This window comes from Bos javanicus, chromosome 9, assembly GCF_032452875.1.
Source record: "Bos javanicus breed banteng chromosome 9, ARS-OSU_banteng_1.0, whole genome shotgun sequence".
NCBI classification, from domain to species: domain Eukaryota; kingdom Metazoa; phylum Chordata; class Mammalia; order Artiodactyla; family Bovidae; genus Bos; species Bos javanicus.
Window position 1 is genome coordinate 89,050,988 of NC_083876.1, and position 16,845 is coordinate 89,067,832.

Consider the following 16,845-nt stretch of genomic DNA (forward strand, 5'->3'; position numbering starts at 1 on the left):
CACAAGATGTGGTGGCCCTTGTGGTCAAGGACAAAGGTTCTGGAGACTATTCCTGTCTCTGACCTCAACAGGTATCTAAGCTCTCTGAACGTTTGTTTCCTATCTGTAAAATGGTATCCCCGTGGGTTCCTATCTCTAGAAATTATTGTATTAGTAAATACTTTTAAAAATTGGCGTGGTGGTACTTAGCATTGCTTCTAACCCATAGTGGAGGTTCAATGAATTAATCTTCCTCTTCTTTCTCCCTCTTCTCCTTCTCCTCCTCCTCCTCTTTCTCATTATTAGTAGGCATCCACCATATTGTCAGTGATGATTGGAAAAAGCTTTACTCTCCAATAAGCCATTAGAAAACAAGAAATCAGAATTTCCTTTTTTTCTTTTCATCTGATTCTTTCTCTCCCAAGTGATTTATGTACATATGCTATTTTATTAGTCTTTCTTTTACATGGTGTGAAAAAAAGAGCATGACTTAGTGATGCAGCAAAGAAGTAGAAATTGAGTGACTTTGGTCCTGCCTGTTCTTCAATACCTATTTGGTTTAGTGCAAGTAATTTAAATTTCTTACACCTAAATATCTTCAACTAAAACAGAAATGAAGTATAATAATCACATAAGGCTATTAGAAATGCCTAAGTAAAAAGCATACATATGTAAATACCATTTAAGTTCAGAACTTTATAGAAAGCTAAGTGGGTTACATCAGATCAGATCAGATCAGTCGCTCAGTTGTGTCTGACTCTTTGCGACCCCATGAATCGCAGCACGCCAGGCCTCCCTGTCCATCACCAACTCCCGGACTTCACTCAGACTCACGTCCATTGAGTCAGTGATGCCATCCAGCCATCTCATCCTCTGTCGTCCCCTTCTCCTCCTGCCCCTAATCCCTCCCAGCATCAGAGTCTTTTCCAATGAGTCAGCTCTTCGCATGAGGTGGCCAAAGTACTGGAGTTTCAGCTTTAGCATCATTCCTTCCAAAGAAATCCCAGGGCTGATCTCCTTCAGAATGGACTGGTTGGATCTCCTTGCAGTCCAAGGGACTCTCAAGAGTCTTCTCCAACACCACAGTTCAAAAGCATCAATTCTTCGGTGCTCAGCCTTCTTCACAGTCCAACTCTCACATCCATACATGACCACAGGAAAAACCATAGCCTTGACTAGACGAACCTTTGTTGGCAAAGTAATGTCTCTGCTTTTGAATATGCTATCTAGGTTGGTTACATAAGTTAGTATATTTTTGTAAAGGTAACACTAAGAAAATGCCACATTAATGTTCATTGATATACAATGCTTAAAAAATAGTTGTTTGATTTTCCTAAGTGTGCTTCTAGTTTATGTTTTAACATCTTATGAAAAATAGACCCTAACCATTCAAATCCCTGGTTGCATTCATTTCACCAGCAATTCCTTTTCATTTGAGTCAGGGGAGATTTCTTGTCTCATTTCAGGATTTGTGGATCTGGCCCTCCATGATCAAGTCCACCTTTTGGAATGTGCCTGGCTAGAGATCCTCATGATTGGTCTTGTCTGGCGCTCCATGGAGCATCCAGGGAAGCTCCTATTTGCTCCTAACCTTCTCCTGGACAGGTGAGTGACCTAGCTGTAGCTTGGGGAAAGTACATCCCTGAGAATCACCAGTTTTATACTGAATACTTGTTTATTCAGCATTCCATGAAACTTCCAAGAACTTTATCAGATATGTTTACAAATGGGTGAATTCGAGTGAGGTAGGGTAATTGAGTTCGCAGATAACTAAGGTTAACTGTCTGCCTGATGCCTCTGCAGGTTAGCTTTATCATTTCTAACATAGACATATGGATATTGTATATGTGTTTATAATATACATATATGGATTTACGTATACACATGTATTTGCTTGTATTTATAACATTATGAGGGTTTCTCAGGGGCTGCTAGGTAAAGAACCCGCCTACAAGTGCAGAAGGCCTAACAGACATGAGTTCAATCCCTGGGTTGGGAAGACCCCCTGGAGATGGCATGGCATGGCAACCCACTCCAGTATTCTTGCCTGGAGAATCTCATGGACAGAGGAGCCTGGTAGGCTGCAGTCCATAGCGTCGCACAGAGTCAGACACGACTGAAGTGACTTAGCGCGCATGCACATAACATTATGAACTGTCATTTTCTAACTCCGTCTTCACCTTGTGTTATATTAAAAAATGATGAGTAACTTTCCTGTAATTAAAATCTTTTTTTGGTTCATGTACATCCAAACCACAATAGTCTTTTCATTTCCTCTTCCAATTTTTCCATCATTAAATGAGGAAATTTGATCATAGTTCCAAAGGCCACTTCCAGTTTTATGAATTCATAAAAGTTAACTTGCTTAAATTTGAAAACGGAGAATTCAGTTTTCAAATGTGCTACCTTGTTTTATGTGTTTTATTTGGGTTGACTCGGAATGTGAGTCATTGTTCTTACGCAGTCATTACTTAGAGTAATTGGATTTAGGCATTATTTAACAGCAGCTACCCCTGACAGAGTTCCTACCCAGCACCAACTGCTGTGCTGACGGCTTTACAAACATGATCTCATGTAATCATCACGGCACTCCTGGGAAGCCTTATCACTCCCATTTTACCAGAAAGGAAGCTAAGTTTCAGACACATTCTGTAACTTGGGAAAGCATGGAACGAGCTGATGGTGGAGCCAGGATTGGAATTCAGGATCTGTCTGGCTCTGGCATAACACGTTGCCACGTGTTCTTCACATTCCCTCCTCATCAGTGATGCCATCTTTGGTCTGATGCTGTGACCTTTTCTTTCCAGGTATACCTTGTCTTTATGGATGCCATAAACATGTGAATGGGAAAGAGCCATTTTCTAAAGTTTCTTACTGACTTTGTATGCCTCTGCTCAGCAGTCCAAGGTCGCCAGGTTGCTCTCAATGCATCTCTGTGCTTTCCTTCCTTTCGGGGAACCAGACTGCCTCCCATCTCCTGTCATGCTCCGGCTTCCTTCCTTATACCTGCCAAACCCCCTGGAGCAGACTTCTGGCAACATTGATTTAACTCTGGAGAATTGCATAAGTATTGGTTACCATTTCATCATTTTGTATTATTATAGCTTTTAAAAAACAGTGATGATGCTATTCAAGAAGCAACTCGCTCTTTCCATTGAATATAATCCCATAGCACAATTTTTTGAAATGACTGAGGATGGCCACTGGTCCTGTTCCATAGAGCTCCTCATGCAGTGTCTGTCTACCTTAAAGGATGTCTCTGCAGTGCTTCTCACTTCTCCCATCTTCCTTTTCTTTCCTTTCCCTTCTCTTCTCTTCTCAAGTCTCCGTTCCACTTCTTTTCTCCTTCTTCCTTTGCTTTCCTCTTACCTTATTTTTTCACCTCTCTCTTCCTTCTTTTCTCCCTCCTCCTCTTCCTCCTTCTTCTTCTACTCTTAAAAAAGTTTTTTTTTTTCACCTGTTACAGTCATGTGGTTCTGTGACTGAATTATAATAAATTTGCAAATGCAAATCACAGACCGCGTATAATGTTTCCCCGCTATAGACTGGAAGGTATCTTGAAGGTTGAGGATTTGGGGGACATTCATGACTGAAGTGATCTGCCTCATGATTTCATGGTGACTACCTCGTCCGTGTTTATCTTCTTGGGTACACACTTCCTAAAAGCAATCATCAATTGTTGCATTTTAGGTGTGAAAGTGTTTTTGACATCACTTCATCCCAATGAACTCACTTTGCCATGAGGTGATATGCCTAGTTTTATCATGCACCTGCTTATCTCTCTTTTCTGCATATTCTCACTGTGGTTAATTTTCTCCCCTGTCTCTGATTGCAGTGTGAGTGACTAAGAGTTCTCATCTCTCTCCACTCCTACTTTCTCTTTCCAGATGTGCAGTTCCTACTACCTCTAGACCAGGATTTCTCAGCTTCTGCACTATTGACATTTTTGGTTGGATTGTTCTCTCTTGTGAGGAACTATCCTGTGTGTTTTAGGATGTTTAGGCGCATCCCTGGACTTGACCTGCTAGTTGCTGTCATAGCAGCATTCCTTTCCCTGGAGATAACAGCCCCAAACGTCTCTGCATGTGTGCTAAGTTGCTCAGTCGTGTCTGACTCTCTGGACCCCATGGACCACAGCCTACCAGGCTGTGGTAGGCTTGCCTGTGATTTCCCAGGCAAGAATACTGGAGTGGGTTTTTGTTTCCTTCTTCAAGAGCTCTCCCCAACCCAGGGATTGAACTCTTGTCTCTTATGTCTCCTGCACTGGCAGGTGGTTTCTTTGCCACTCGTGCCACCTGGGAAGCCCATCTAGACATTTCTAAATGTCCCCTGTGTGTGGCAGGAGAGGAGGCACAGAATTGTCCCTGGTTGAGAACCACTACTCTAGATTTTCCCATTTCAATATCCTTTAAACTCTTCAGACTCACAAGAACTCTCCCTGAATCGTCCTTATAAGCTTGTTCCTATTCTTTATTGCTTTCTATTAGTGGCATCAACATTCACCTAGACACTGAAGTTGTCAAGTTCAAATTAACCATGGATTCCACTCCCCCAACCCCCACCAGATTATCCAGTTAATTGTCAAGTCTTTCCTTCTCTGTTTCTGAAATCCACACTCCCCTTTGTCTCCATACCTCCCCTAGCACAGGTCCAAATCAGCCCTCCCTGAAGTGTGGCCTGGCCACCACTATGTCTCTTTCTCAGCCATCAGCCCTCTTTCCTTCAGTCTCTTCCCAGTGGGCTGCCAGACACTTCTTTGTAAGGCACAGCTGCGATCCTGATGCTTCCTGACTCAGCTTTCATTGGCTTTCTCTCTTCTTTAGAAAGTACTCTCTAGACTTTTTACCTTGGTAATCATGAATTCCTGTTGCACGTGTCATAGACACGAACATCTGCAGAGCCGGGCCAGTGACGTAATGGGGAAAGCCAGTGATTATGAGTCCGAAAAGGAGTTCTGGGGATTTAAGTGAGCCAGGTGAGCTCTTGTCCAGGCTGAAAACACCTGGACCCTGACTTCAGCCTGAGAGCCACGAACTTAATTTCACTCTTCAAGTATTTTTTTCCACTGCTTCTGAAAGGCCCTGGGCCTTTAGAATTGTCAGAATCTTGGGACCTTCTTTAAGGCTTTCTTTAGTTGCCACTCTTCTGGAGAAACCTTCCTTTAGAGTCTCTCCTTTTCAGCCAGAAAGTAGCCTTTCCTTTGTCTTAAGTTCTCACTAGGTTTGATTTCTGCTCCTCTTCTTCTCCTTCTGCCTGTAAGTTGTGATCATATGTCTTAACTTCTCTTCAAGCTCATGAACTGCTTGTGGGCAGGAACCAGATCTTGTTTGTCTTTTTTGCTCCCTCCAGTGAATAAAATCTTCATGATCCCCAATAAGTGTCTGTTAATTTCACTGGCCAAGGCCCCTCGGGTGGCTCATGTCAGAGTCAGGAGAAACCACATCTTCTGATGGTCGTTTCGACCGTTCACGTCATCATACTCGCTCACCTCTTGTTCAGAGCTACTCAGCAATTCCTGGCTTAGTCCCTCCTAGACTTTGAAGAAATTAAGATACATATGTTTTGAGAGGATTTTAAAAATTACTAAATGCATTTGGTTCATGCTTACACTTCTGCTTTTATTCCGCAGACCTGTTAAATTCTGAATGAGGATAAAAAAAGGATCTTACTTTTCTTCCATCACTAGACCCACCATCGAGTAAAATCCTCAAGATCTACATACATTTACATATATGTTACTGACTAGAAAAATATATAAGTAAATATAAATTATATGTGCACATGTGCTCAGTTGCTCAGTTGTGACTGAGACTCTTTGAGACCCCATGGACTGTAGCCCACCAGGCTCCTCTGTCCATGGAATTTTCCAGGCAAGAATACTGGAGCAGGTTGTCATTTCCTACTCCAGGAGATCTTCCTGACCCAGGGATTGAATCTAAGTCTCCTGTGTTTTCTACATTGGCAGGTGGATTCTTTACCACTGCACCACCCCCTGGGAAGCCTCATGAGTTATATAAATAATTAGTACTAAATATGTTAAAAATTATGGCCTATAGTATAAAAGTTTCTATACTTTTCTATTTATCATGTACCTAAATATGAAAAAAATTTCAATATTATTAAATTATTCCCTTGGTATTAGAAGATAACTCCTTTTGATGACATTGATATAGTCATAACAGTAAACAATATTGTAACCAGTAACTCACTTGAAATTTTATACATCTGGAAGATGGCTTTTGAGTGAAAGCTGAGAACACTGTTTATGTTTTTGACTTGCAGGCTCCCAACCCCTCCGATAACATTCAGCTCTCTGATTAGACTCAGTCATCCTGATCTCCCTTTTGTCCTTTTCCAATCCTTTCGCACATTGTAAACACTTTTTGGTAACAAGCTGTAGAAATCCATGAGTTTCAAAACCAAGTGTTCGAGAGCTGATAAGCGATGAGTGTTCAGTTCAGTTCAGTTCAGTCACTCAGTCATGCCCGACTCTTTGCGACCCCATGAATCGCAGCATGCCAGGCCTCCCTGTCCATCACCAACTCCTGGAGTTCACTCAGACTCACATCCATTGAGTCAGTGATGCCATCCAGCCATCTCCTCCTCTGTTGTCCCCTTCTCCTCCTGCCCCTAATCCCTCCCAGCGTCAGAGTCTTTTCCAATGAGTCAGCTCTTCGCATGAGGTGGCCAAAGTACTGGAGTTTCAGCTAAGATGAGTGTTAGCTTCATCATTTTTGTTTTCTCTCAAGCTTGGTGATACCACCTTTGCAAAGTCAATCTTCCTTGGGTGCTTACATCTTCACAGACACAGGGACAAGTGAAAGCCAGAAGTCCCAGGGAGTCTCGTCACCCTTGGATTACCAATGTTGCTAACTGGAGACAGGGATTTATCGCCATAGATCGTATTGATGTCCTGTTTTCTCAAACCTTCTTTGCAAATCCAGGCATTTGTGCTTTCCAAGGCTATCAAGAGGGTAGAATGTACCCCGGTCTTTCCTTGTATTACTCCAATGTTAGCACTGGTAAGTGGGGATTAGTGATTATAGGAGTATAAAAATCTGCTGGGTTGTCATCTCATGTTTGTGAGCAGAGGACATATTTCCTATCTTGCATCCATTTAAAGAGTTATTGCTTGATTTACTTCCTGATGACAGGCCATGATATCTTGATTCTGGTAGTTTGTAACTTTCCTGGTAGTCATATGCTCGAAGGCTAATTTTATCCTTGCCATGCTTAGCCTATCCACAATTTCCAGTTCTTCCCCCATAGTCTGCAGGAGTGAGTTCCAAACACTTAATGCAGTCATCTCTTTCTGTGAAAACTAAGAAATAAAGCTTATTATAAGGTATTAATAGAGAACCCAGTAATCTCTCTTTGTGTGTGTGTGTGTGTGTGTGTGTTTTACAAGAGGAGAGTTAAAGATAATAAGAACGCCTGTGAAAGTCATCAGGAAATGGAGAAAACTCATTTTCCATTCTAGCACCTAATCCTTTGGTGTGTTTTGGCACCAGAAAACACAAAATATGTCCTCTGTGTCAACTAGGAATGCGCCTCCTCATTGAGTCCTGTTTGAGCGCTCAACCTGGAAAAATAGAGACCAAAAACAGAAGCAAAAGCTTCAAGATATGTCATTCCTTGTGGGATCTCTTTGTTTTCGCAGGAGCAAAGTTTACTATCGCTGGAAGACAGATGTGATGTTAGAGGAAACAATGTGAATTGCCAGTTCAGTAAGACCATCCAGTTTGCAGAGCACTGTCTAATTCTGTTTTGCTGGCGCCATCCGTGCTAACAAATTCTGAGAAATATTTGTGGATTTCTCAGGGAGGCCAAAGCACTCTCTTTCAATTCCTATTCACTCTCAGGGAAAAAAAAAAAAAAACCCTATTCATCCATTTAAAAAGCAGAGTTTAATCCGACAAGCAGAATATTCTCTCTACCAAGTGTCTGGCCAGAAGGTTGTTGATCTGGCTGTTTCCATCACTCCTGAATCAAGAGGCTCTGCCTGTAGGAAATAATACTGGACAACAGAAAGTTCTTTGACTTGTAGGCATGGAATAGGAATAAGTTCTCTTCCTTAAGAGAAAAACAGGTTGCTGCCCTGGGAGAGGATATTTTGCTTCTTCTACTAAATAGCTGACTGTTTTCAGACCATAAATTCATTTTAAATAGAAAAACAAGCCATTTCTAGAAGCAAGAACATGCTCGAGTTATTTATTGTCAATATTTCAGAAAACAAAGCATGCAAATGAAACAGTGCTCCCAGCAACTTTTTTTTTTTTTTTTTGGCCTTTTAAAATTTTTTCCTGTGTAAAACTTGATGTAAATGCTTTGCAGATTTTTTTTTTTTTAAACTTGGAAGAGTGAAAAAAGAAAGTTCTGGAATAAGCTGATAAATTCAGAATGTAATTTGTTTAAAGGTTTCTTGGGTATAAAGAGGAGGACCTCTCTTTATACTCCTGTTTTAAGATTTCTCTTCTCTGAAAAATGTGTCCTCTACTGAAGGGGGATGTTGTAGTAGCAGAGGTAGCAAGTGGGTGGGGATGGCGGAGTGGTCGACTTAGCAGCAAAGTGAGTCCTGGGTTAGGGTTTTGGTTACTCCAGTGGCTTTGCTGGATTCCCTCATAACTTTCCAGGTGTGCAGTGGTTTGCATGCCTGTTTGGCCCATTCAGATCTCAAGGACTTAGTTCATAAATTTTTTTTTTTTTTTTTGCTCTACCTTGTAGAATTGGATGAAGAAAGAAAGGAAGCCAACATTTATGTAACTTCTTTAATCTGTACAGTAGTGTGTCTGGTTATCTTTTATATTGTAGTTTGTTCATGATATGAGAATACAGGGAGCAAGGGTTTTTACCGGTTTATATTCTGGCTCTGTATCCATTGGTTCTTTCCAGTTATGAGTCCTTCATTTACTCAACAGCAGATGCCACCAGGTTGACTTGTAAAAGTCTTTGGCGTAGCATTCTGACAAACTCTGGAAATATGAAACTGTAAACTGCAGAGAGAAAAATGGAGGCCAAAAGAAGAGAGAAATTAGAAAGGAATCAAAATATCTATTGGACTAAATCTCAGTTGCATTATACACTTTAGGTGGGTCAATTATGTGATATGTGAGTTATATCAATAAAAATATTAAACAAACACACATATTGGAGTTTTAGAAAAAATCAATTTTTCCAACAGGACCTTCAGTCATGAGAGCACATGGTAGGGGTTCTACTGGAGAAAGGTGAAAAACAGAATATTCAAATCATGATTGCTCCTTAAAAACAGAAGCACTTGAACAGAACAGTGTTATAAGCCTGCTAAGCCACAAGTCTTTAACTCCTCAAGAGGAATAAACCTAAAAAGAGCAAAGATCTGTTTAATATAAAATCGCTACAGAGGAAAAGGCAAAATTCCAGCCAAAGAATTAATCCTGTGTAAGAGGCTTGCTTTGACTTCTCTTATGTGTTTACCTACCACATTGTTTTTGTATTTGCCATATGTTGTTAACAGTTAACCATTGCTGATTGATCTAAAATGTGATCAGCATAACGTTTTTGACAGTTTAGTTCTAAAATATCTTGATGTTATTTAAGTCACACATGCTTCTTAGAGGTAATCATGTAATCCCCCTATCATATCTGTTTTAATCTCAGCTGCCTTTCTATAGTTGGCATTGAAAAGATCCTCATTTATTTGAATGAATGCAGTTAAAATCCAGTGACAAAAAGAGATAACACAGCTTCAACTCTGTTAGTTAGGAGTCAGTTTAAGTCAACTCAGTAGATACTTGTTGAGTTTGACCATGTCTCTAGGGTTCTGTCTGACACTGGAGGGTATGGAAAAAATGTGTAAGAGGCAGATCTGGCCTCAAGGAATTCACTGTCTGGTGGAGGAGTAATATTGGTGTACAAATGAATACAAGCAAAAGCAAGATGTTGTAAGCAAACCTCCACCACATCCCACATCATCCCTGTCTAGTTTATCCTCCTTCATCACTTTCTCTTTTCAACTGAGAGGTAAGTGACATGACATTGCATTGTATAGCATATGCATACAACATATGATTTGATATAAGTATATATTATAAAATGTTCACCATAATAAGTCTAGTTAACATTCCATCACCACAAATAGTTACAGTTTTTTTCCTATGATGAGAAATTTTACGTTCTACTCTCTTACCAACTTTCAACTATACAATAAAGTTTTATTAACGATAGTCACCATACTGTACATCGCTGTGCTTAGTCACTCAGTAGTGTCTGACTCTTTGCGACCCCATAGACTGTAGCCCACGTGGCTCTTCTGTCCATGAGATTCTCCAGGTAAGAATACTGGAGTGGGTTGCCATGCCCTCCTCCAGGGATCTTTCCAACCGAGGGATGGAACCCAGGTCTCCCATATTACAGGCGGATTCTTTAACATCTGAACCATCAGGGAACCTCAGGGATGGAATGCTGTACATTACCATCCCCAGAACTTATTTATCTTATAACTAAAAGTTTGTACCTTTTACCGTCTTCACTCAATTTGCCCACTCCCCACTTCTGGCAAATACCGATTTGTTCTCTGTATTGTTGAGCTTGGCAGATTTTTTTTTTTTTTAAATAAGATTCCACTGTGATGTGTCTCTCACTGTCTGACTTATTTCATTTAGCATAATGCCCTCAAAGTCCATCCATGTTATCACAAATGGTGGAATTGGATTTCCTCCTTTTTGTGGCTAAATAATATTTCATTATATATATACACGCACACACACACACACACACACACACATACTTTTTCTTTATCTGTTCATCCATTGATGGACACGTAGTTACTTCTGTATTTTGGCTATTGTAAATAATGCTACAATGAACATGGAGGTGCAGATATCTTTTCAAAGTGGTGTTTTCATTTTCTTTGGATAAATGCCCAGAAGAGGAATTAGTTGATCATATGGTAGTTCCATTTTTAAATTTCTGAGGAAACTCCATCCTGTGTTCCATAGTGGCTGCACCAATTTACATTCTCACTAACAGTGCACAAGAGGGTTCTCTCTTCTCCACAGCCTCACCAACACTTGTTATTCCTTCTCTTTTGGATAATAGCCGTTCTGACAGGTGTGAGATGGTAGCTCCAGGTTCTGATTTGTATTTCCCTGTCAGTTCATGGTGTTTGAGCGCCTTTTCATACACGTGTAGGGATATCTTCTTTGAGAAAATGTCTGTTTAGATCTTCTTCCTATTTTTAAATCAGATTTGTTTTTTTGCTATTGAATCGTATGAGTTGTTTACACATTTTGGATATTAACTCCATATCAGATATGTGATATGCAAATATTTTCTGCTGTTTGGTAGGTTGCTTTTTCATTTCGTTAATGGTTTTCATTGCTGTATGAAAGCTTTTTAAGTTGGCCCAGTCTCTCTTGTTTAGTTTTGCTTTTGCTGCCTTTGCTCTGGTGTCAAATCCAAAAAAAAATATTGCCAAGACCAATATCAAGGAGCTTACCACCTATGTTTGTACTTTCAGGTCTTATGTTCAAGTCTTTAATCCATTTTGAATTAATTTCTGTGTATGGTATAAGGTAGTGGTCCAGTTTAATTCTTTAGCATGTGGTTGTTCAGTTTTCTTAACACCATTGATTAAAGAGTGTCCTTTTCCTATTGTGTGTTGTTGGCTCCTTTGTCAGATTAATTGCCTGCATACGTGTGGGTTTGCTTCTGCACTGTCTCTTCTGTTCCCTTCATCTATGTGTCTGTTTTTATGCCAATACCGTACTATCTTGGTTACTATGGGTTTATAGTATAGTTTTAAATCGGGAAACATGATGCCTCCAGCTTTGTTCTTTCTCAAGATTGTTTTGGCTGCTTGGGATTTTTTTGTGGTTCAATACAAATTTTTGGACTGTTTGTTCTCTTTCTGTGAAAAATGCCATTGGAACTTTTATAGGGATTTCATTGCATCTGTGGATTGCTTTAGGTATTATGGACATTTTAACAGTATTAATTCTTCCAATCCATGAGCATGGATACGTTTCAACTTATTTGTGTCATCTTCAGTTTTATTCATCAGTGTCATAATTTTCAGTCCTTCACTTCCTTGGCTAAATTTAGTCATAGATATTTTATTGTTTTTGTTGCAATTGTAAATGGGATTATTTTCTTAATATCTCTTTCTAAATAGTTTAGGTCAACATAGAAGCTCAACTGATATATTGAGTTTGAAGATTGCAACTTTACAGAATTCATTTATTCTAACAGTTTTTTGGTCTTTAGGGTCTTCTAAATATAATATCAGGCTTCCCTGGTGGCTCAGATGATAAAGAATCTGCCTACAGTGTTGGAGACCCGGGTTCGACCCCTGGGTCAGGAAGATCCCCTGGAGAAGGGAATGGCTACCCACTCCAGTATTCTTCGGGATTATCATGTAATCTGAAAATAGTGTTATTCTTACTTCTTCCTTCCTGATTTGAATACTTTTTATTTCTTTTCCTTGTCTAATTGCTCTGGCAAGGACTTCCAATACTACCTTGTATAAAAGTGACGAAAGCATCCTTTTCTTATTACTGATCCTAGAGGAAAAGCTTCCACTTTTTCACCATTGGGTATGATTTTAGCTGTGGGCTTATTATGGGTGGCCTTTACTATGCTGAGATACTGCACCTACTTTGTTGAGAGGTTTAATCATAAATGAATATTGAATTTTATCAAAAGCTTTTCCTGCATTTATTGAGACGATCATGTAATTTGTGTCCTTCATTTTTTAATTATTTTATTTTTTAACTTTACAATATTGTATTGGTTTTGCCATATATCAACATGACTCTGCCACAGGTATACACGTGTTCCCCATCCTGAACCCTCCTACCTCCTCCCTCCCCATACCATCCCTCTGGGTCGTCCCTGTGCACCAGCCCCAAGCATCCAGTATCTTGCTTTGTGAATGTTGAACCGTTCTTGCATCCCTGGAATAAATCGCACTTGATCATGGTATATGATTCTTTTAATATGTTATTGAACTTGGTTTGCTAACATTTTGCTGAGGACTTTTGCATCTCTGTTCATCAGAGATCTAGCCTTGTAATTTTCTTTTCTTGAGTGTCTTTGGTTTGGGTACCAGAATGAAACTGGTCTTATAAAGTGAATTTGGAATTATTCCCTCCTCTTATATTTTTTGAAAGAGTTTGTGAGAATTTGGTATTAATCTGTCTTTAAATGCTTGGTAGAATTCACCAGTGAAGCCATCTGGTCCCATACCTCTGTTGGGATGTTTTTGATTACTGATTTATTCTCCTTAGTAGTAATTAATTTGCTCAGATTTACTATTTCTTCATGATTCAATGTTGGTACACTGTATACTTCTAGGAGTTTATCCATTTCTTCCAGATTGTCCTACTTGTTGGCATGTAATTATCCGCAGTAATCTCTTATGATTCTCCGTTTATCTGTTGTATCAGTTGTACCTCTATCACTGCCTAACAACTATGAATTCTAAGGGGAAAATCAAACCCTGATTTGCACTTACATTTATAAACTGATTCATTCTTGACATTTCCATGCCATTTTAACTCTACTCATTTTACATTTATCTTGCCTAAAAATGCATCCTAATATAGATAGCTCTAAAAGATCATTCCATATATTTGTCCTTTGGGACTGGTAGGAGGGCAACATGTGGTTTTAGCAGAGATTTGTCAAGTCTCTGTGCTTGATAATCACAATTTACACATTTTTGAAATATTACTTATGATAAGGTATTAATACTGCTAGGATATTTTTCTATGATTACAGCTTTTAGTTTTATGACTGGCTAAGGATTTAGAATTTTACTTCAAAGCAAATGAAGTTAGTATGCCTATTTCCATTTCTTAAAGTTGTAATTGTTTTTATCATTAGTGTCATGGTTATATGCCCTTATGATCTATAATTGAGTTCCAGTCTCTTCTTTGGTATTATTGACTTCTCCCTATGGGCTCCTAATCCAAAGATTAAGGGTTGTATTTCTCTTGTGATTCTTCAAGAGACACTTCTAAATCATTTTATATTCTTATTCATTATTTTTACCTGTGTTTCTATTTTATCAAACACAAGAGAGATGAAAAGCTCACTGTCAGTATTTTCTTTGGTCTTTTGCCACGGTAGAGCATCAGTTGCTTAATCTGCTATATATTGTGGGCTTCCCTGGTGGTTCAGATGATAAAAAAAAAATCTGCCTGCAATGCAGGAGACCCTAGTTCGACCCCTGGGTCGGGAAGTTCCCCTGAAGGGAATGCCTACACCCACTCCAGTCTTCTCTCTTGGAGAAGCCCATGAACAGAGAAGCCTGATGGGGTCGCAAAGAGTCAGACATGACTGGCGACAAACACCGCAGCAATATTGACCACTCTCCACTGGGACAGATTCTAAGATCGATCATGACTTCATCATTGGAAAATATGATGCCACGGACATATTACGATAATAAGGAAAGGTTACTCAAATCCCTGATAAGAAAGGGGCTTCTTCTGCATCTCCAGGTTTGATAGGACAAACTTAATACTGTGTGAAGTGGAGCCAGTGCCTGGTCCCTCTTAGCCTTTGAAGAGAGCAAAGCCTGAGGGAGAGCTTAATTTAGTGTGGGTGTGGTGGGAATTTTGGGGAATGAAGAAAGTTTCAACATATGTGGTCCTAGGAATTGAAAGGGTGGCTATGCTGTTGATATAAGACTGAAAAAGAATAGGTGTTGGAGAAATCTGATGAATTTTTCCTTATATATGTTGGACTTAAGATACAGGGAGGGTATACTGAAGGCTGTGTCCTTCAGAAAATTGGAGCTCAGAATAGAGATGGAGATTAAAAGCTGGAGATAAAAGATTTGAATCATCTCCTTAGTTGAAAGTGTGGAATGCATGAGACAAGTAGGCAAAATACTGGAGAAAGTAGTATCCAAAAGGTTGAGGAAAGACTTCTTAAAATGCTCAGCTTTAAGAGTTATAAGCGAAAAAGAATCCTAGCCTGGGGTTTGAAGCAGAGTTGTTTTAGAGGTAGGAGCCCAAAGTCTCTGATTCCAAGGGAAGGATGGCTTTCCAAAAAGGTTTTTAAATTTATTGCATTGAGTTGGACTAAGTAGTTTCTGATGATTTAGAAAATTTTTTTCTCTAGGTTGATGGTTACTTCCACCTTATAATTTATTTTGTATATTTATCTTTTTTTAGAACTTAGGTCAGCTAGTGGTTTCCCCATTTTGTCAATTCTTTTCCCCTTATTTTTTTTTTATTAGTTCTGCTGGTTTTCTACTTTCTAATTCAGTTATATTTTTAGATTACTGAGACCTTCCTTTTGCTTCCAGTCAGTTAACCTTGTAATTCTTTCTCTAGCTCTTTGAGTTGATATTTAACTCATTTATTTTCATTTCATAATATAGGTAATTAATGCAAAGAATTTTCCCAGAGCTCTAGTTTTGCCTTAATTATGTATAGATTCTGATATACTTACTCACATTTTTCTTAAGTAACTTTTAAATAATTTCTTCTTAATTTTTTTTTGTGTGGAAATGCTGTTGTCAAGAAGTTGGGTGGCAGTCTGACTTACTTTCCTTTATTAGGGATTTGGACTTTTATCTGAATGCTTAGATAAAGTTTGTTTTTTCATAGACTTAAATTTCAGTAGTATTTATTAAGATATATTTATTAAGTTTTATTAAGATACAGCCTCTTAATGGTCTCTGTGTTGACCATTTTAAGTTACTTATCCCAGGTACATGGTATGTCTTTTTGAATACATTGATTGAAATCTTATTTTACTTCTCAACTCTTGATTTATAGTTTTGAGTAACTTTTGCTATATTGCTTTTTCAGGGGCTCATTTATACATACAATGGGAATCCTTTACTGTACTCTATAATTAAGACTTTATTCTAAATATTTTTATTCTTTTTTTTTACTCTTTATCTTTCCATCCTTTATTCCCCTCACTGTGCTGTCCATGGTGTCTATTTCCTGTTATACCCTCCTTAATTTAGTCTATCTTTCTGAATGTTTTTCTTTTATTTTAAAATTTATTTTCAAAATGTCTCAGTTCTTGTTTATTTTTTTTCTGTTGCCTGATCCTATCATTTCTGCATTTTCTGTTTCTGAAATGTGCAACTCTTCCAAAGCTTTGATTATTGTCTCCAGTAGTTTTAATTTATCCTTAAAGATTAGGCTATAGTTTTCATCTGCTTTGTGGATACCAGTACCTAAATGTGCTGAATTGTCAAAGCAGACCCCAATGAATCGTAGATCTCAATCACACCAAGTTTTTACTAACAACTAGCAAAGATACACGGAGAAGGCAATGGCACCCCGCTCTGGTACTCTTGCCTGGAAAATCCCATGGACAGAGGAGCCTGGTGGGCTGCAGTCCATGGGGTCGCTACGAGTCAGATACGACTGAGCGACTTCACTTTCCCTTTTCACTTTCATGCATCAGAGAAGGAAACGGCAACCCACTCCAGTGTTCTTCCCTGGAGAATCCCAGGGACGGGGAGCCTGGTGGGCTGCCGTCTATGGGGTCACACAGAGTCGGACATGACTGAAGCGACTTCGCAAGAGCAGCAGCAGCAAAGATGCATGTTAAAAATGGGCATTAAACAAACATATCATCATCCTTCATTAGAAGGACTCTGAACCATCAGATGGAGCTTTCAAAAGACCCTTTTTCTTTTCTAAAATGTGTTGTAAATTTTGGAGCAATAGATGATTGCTATATGCATGGTAGAAGTTCACTCAGGAGAAGTCATTTAGATTTCAGGTTACTCGGTTTTTATATTTTGTTAGGCAGATAGAAAGCCTATGAGATTAACTTCTATTCTCTAGTAGCTGCCTCGCATAAAATTGAAAACTCCAGATTTTTTGTTTAGCCATGAGAAATTTAGAC

The 16,845-nt window shown here is 39.1% G+C and overlaps 1 protein-coding gene across 4 annotated transcripts in view; it reads left to right on the forward strand.

Annotated features, from left to right (window-relative positions):
- The window catches only part of ESR1 (estrogen receptor 1), a 407,047-nt gene that overhangs the window by 330,419 nt on the left and 59,783 nt on the right, over positions 1–16,845 (forward strand). For all 4 annotated transcript variants that reach the window (XM_061428337.1, XM_061428335.1, XM_061428336.1 and 1 more), the window contains one exon: positions 1,446–1,584. In XM_061428337.1, the coding sequence (XP_061284321.1) occupies positions 1,446–1,584 (139 nt within the window). The remainder of the gene's footprint in view (positions 1–1,445; positions 1,585–16,845) is intronic.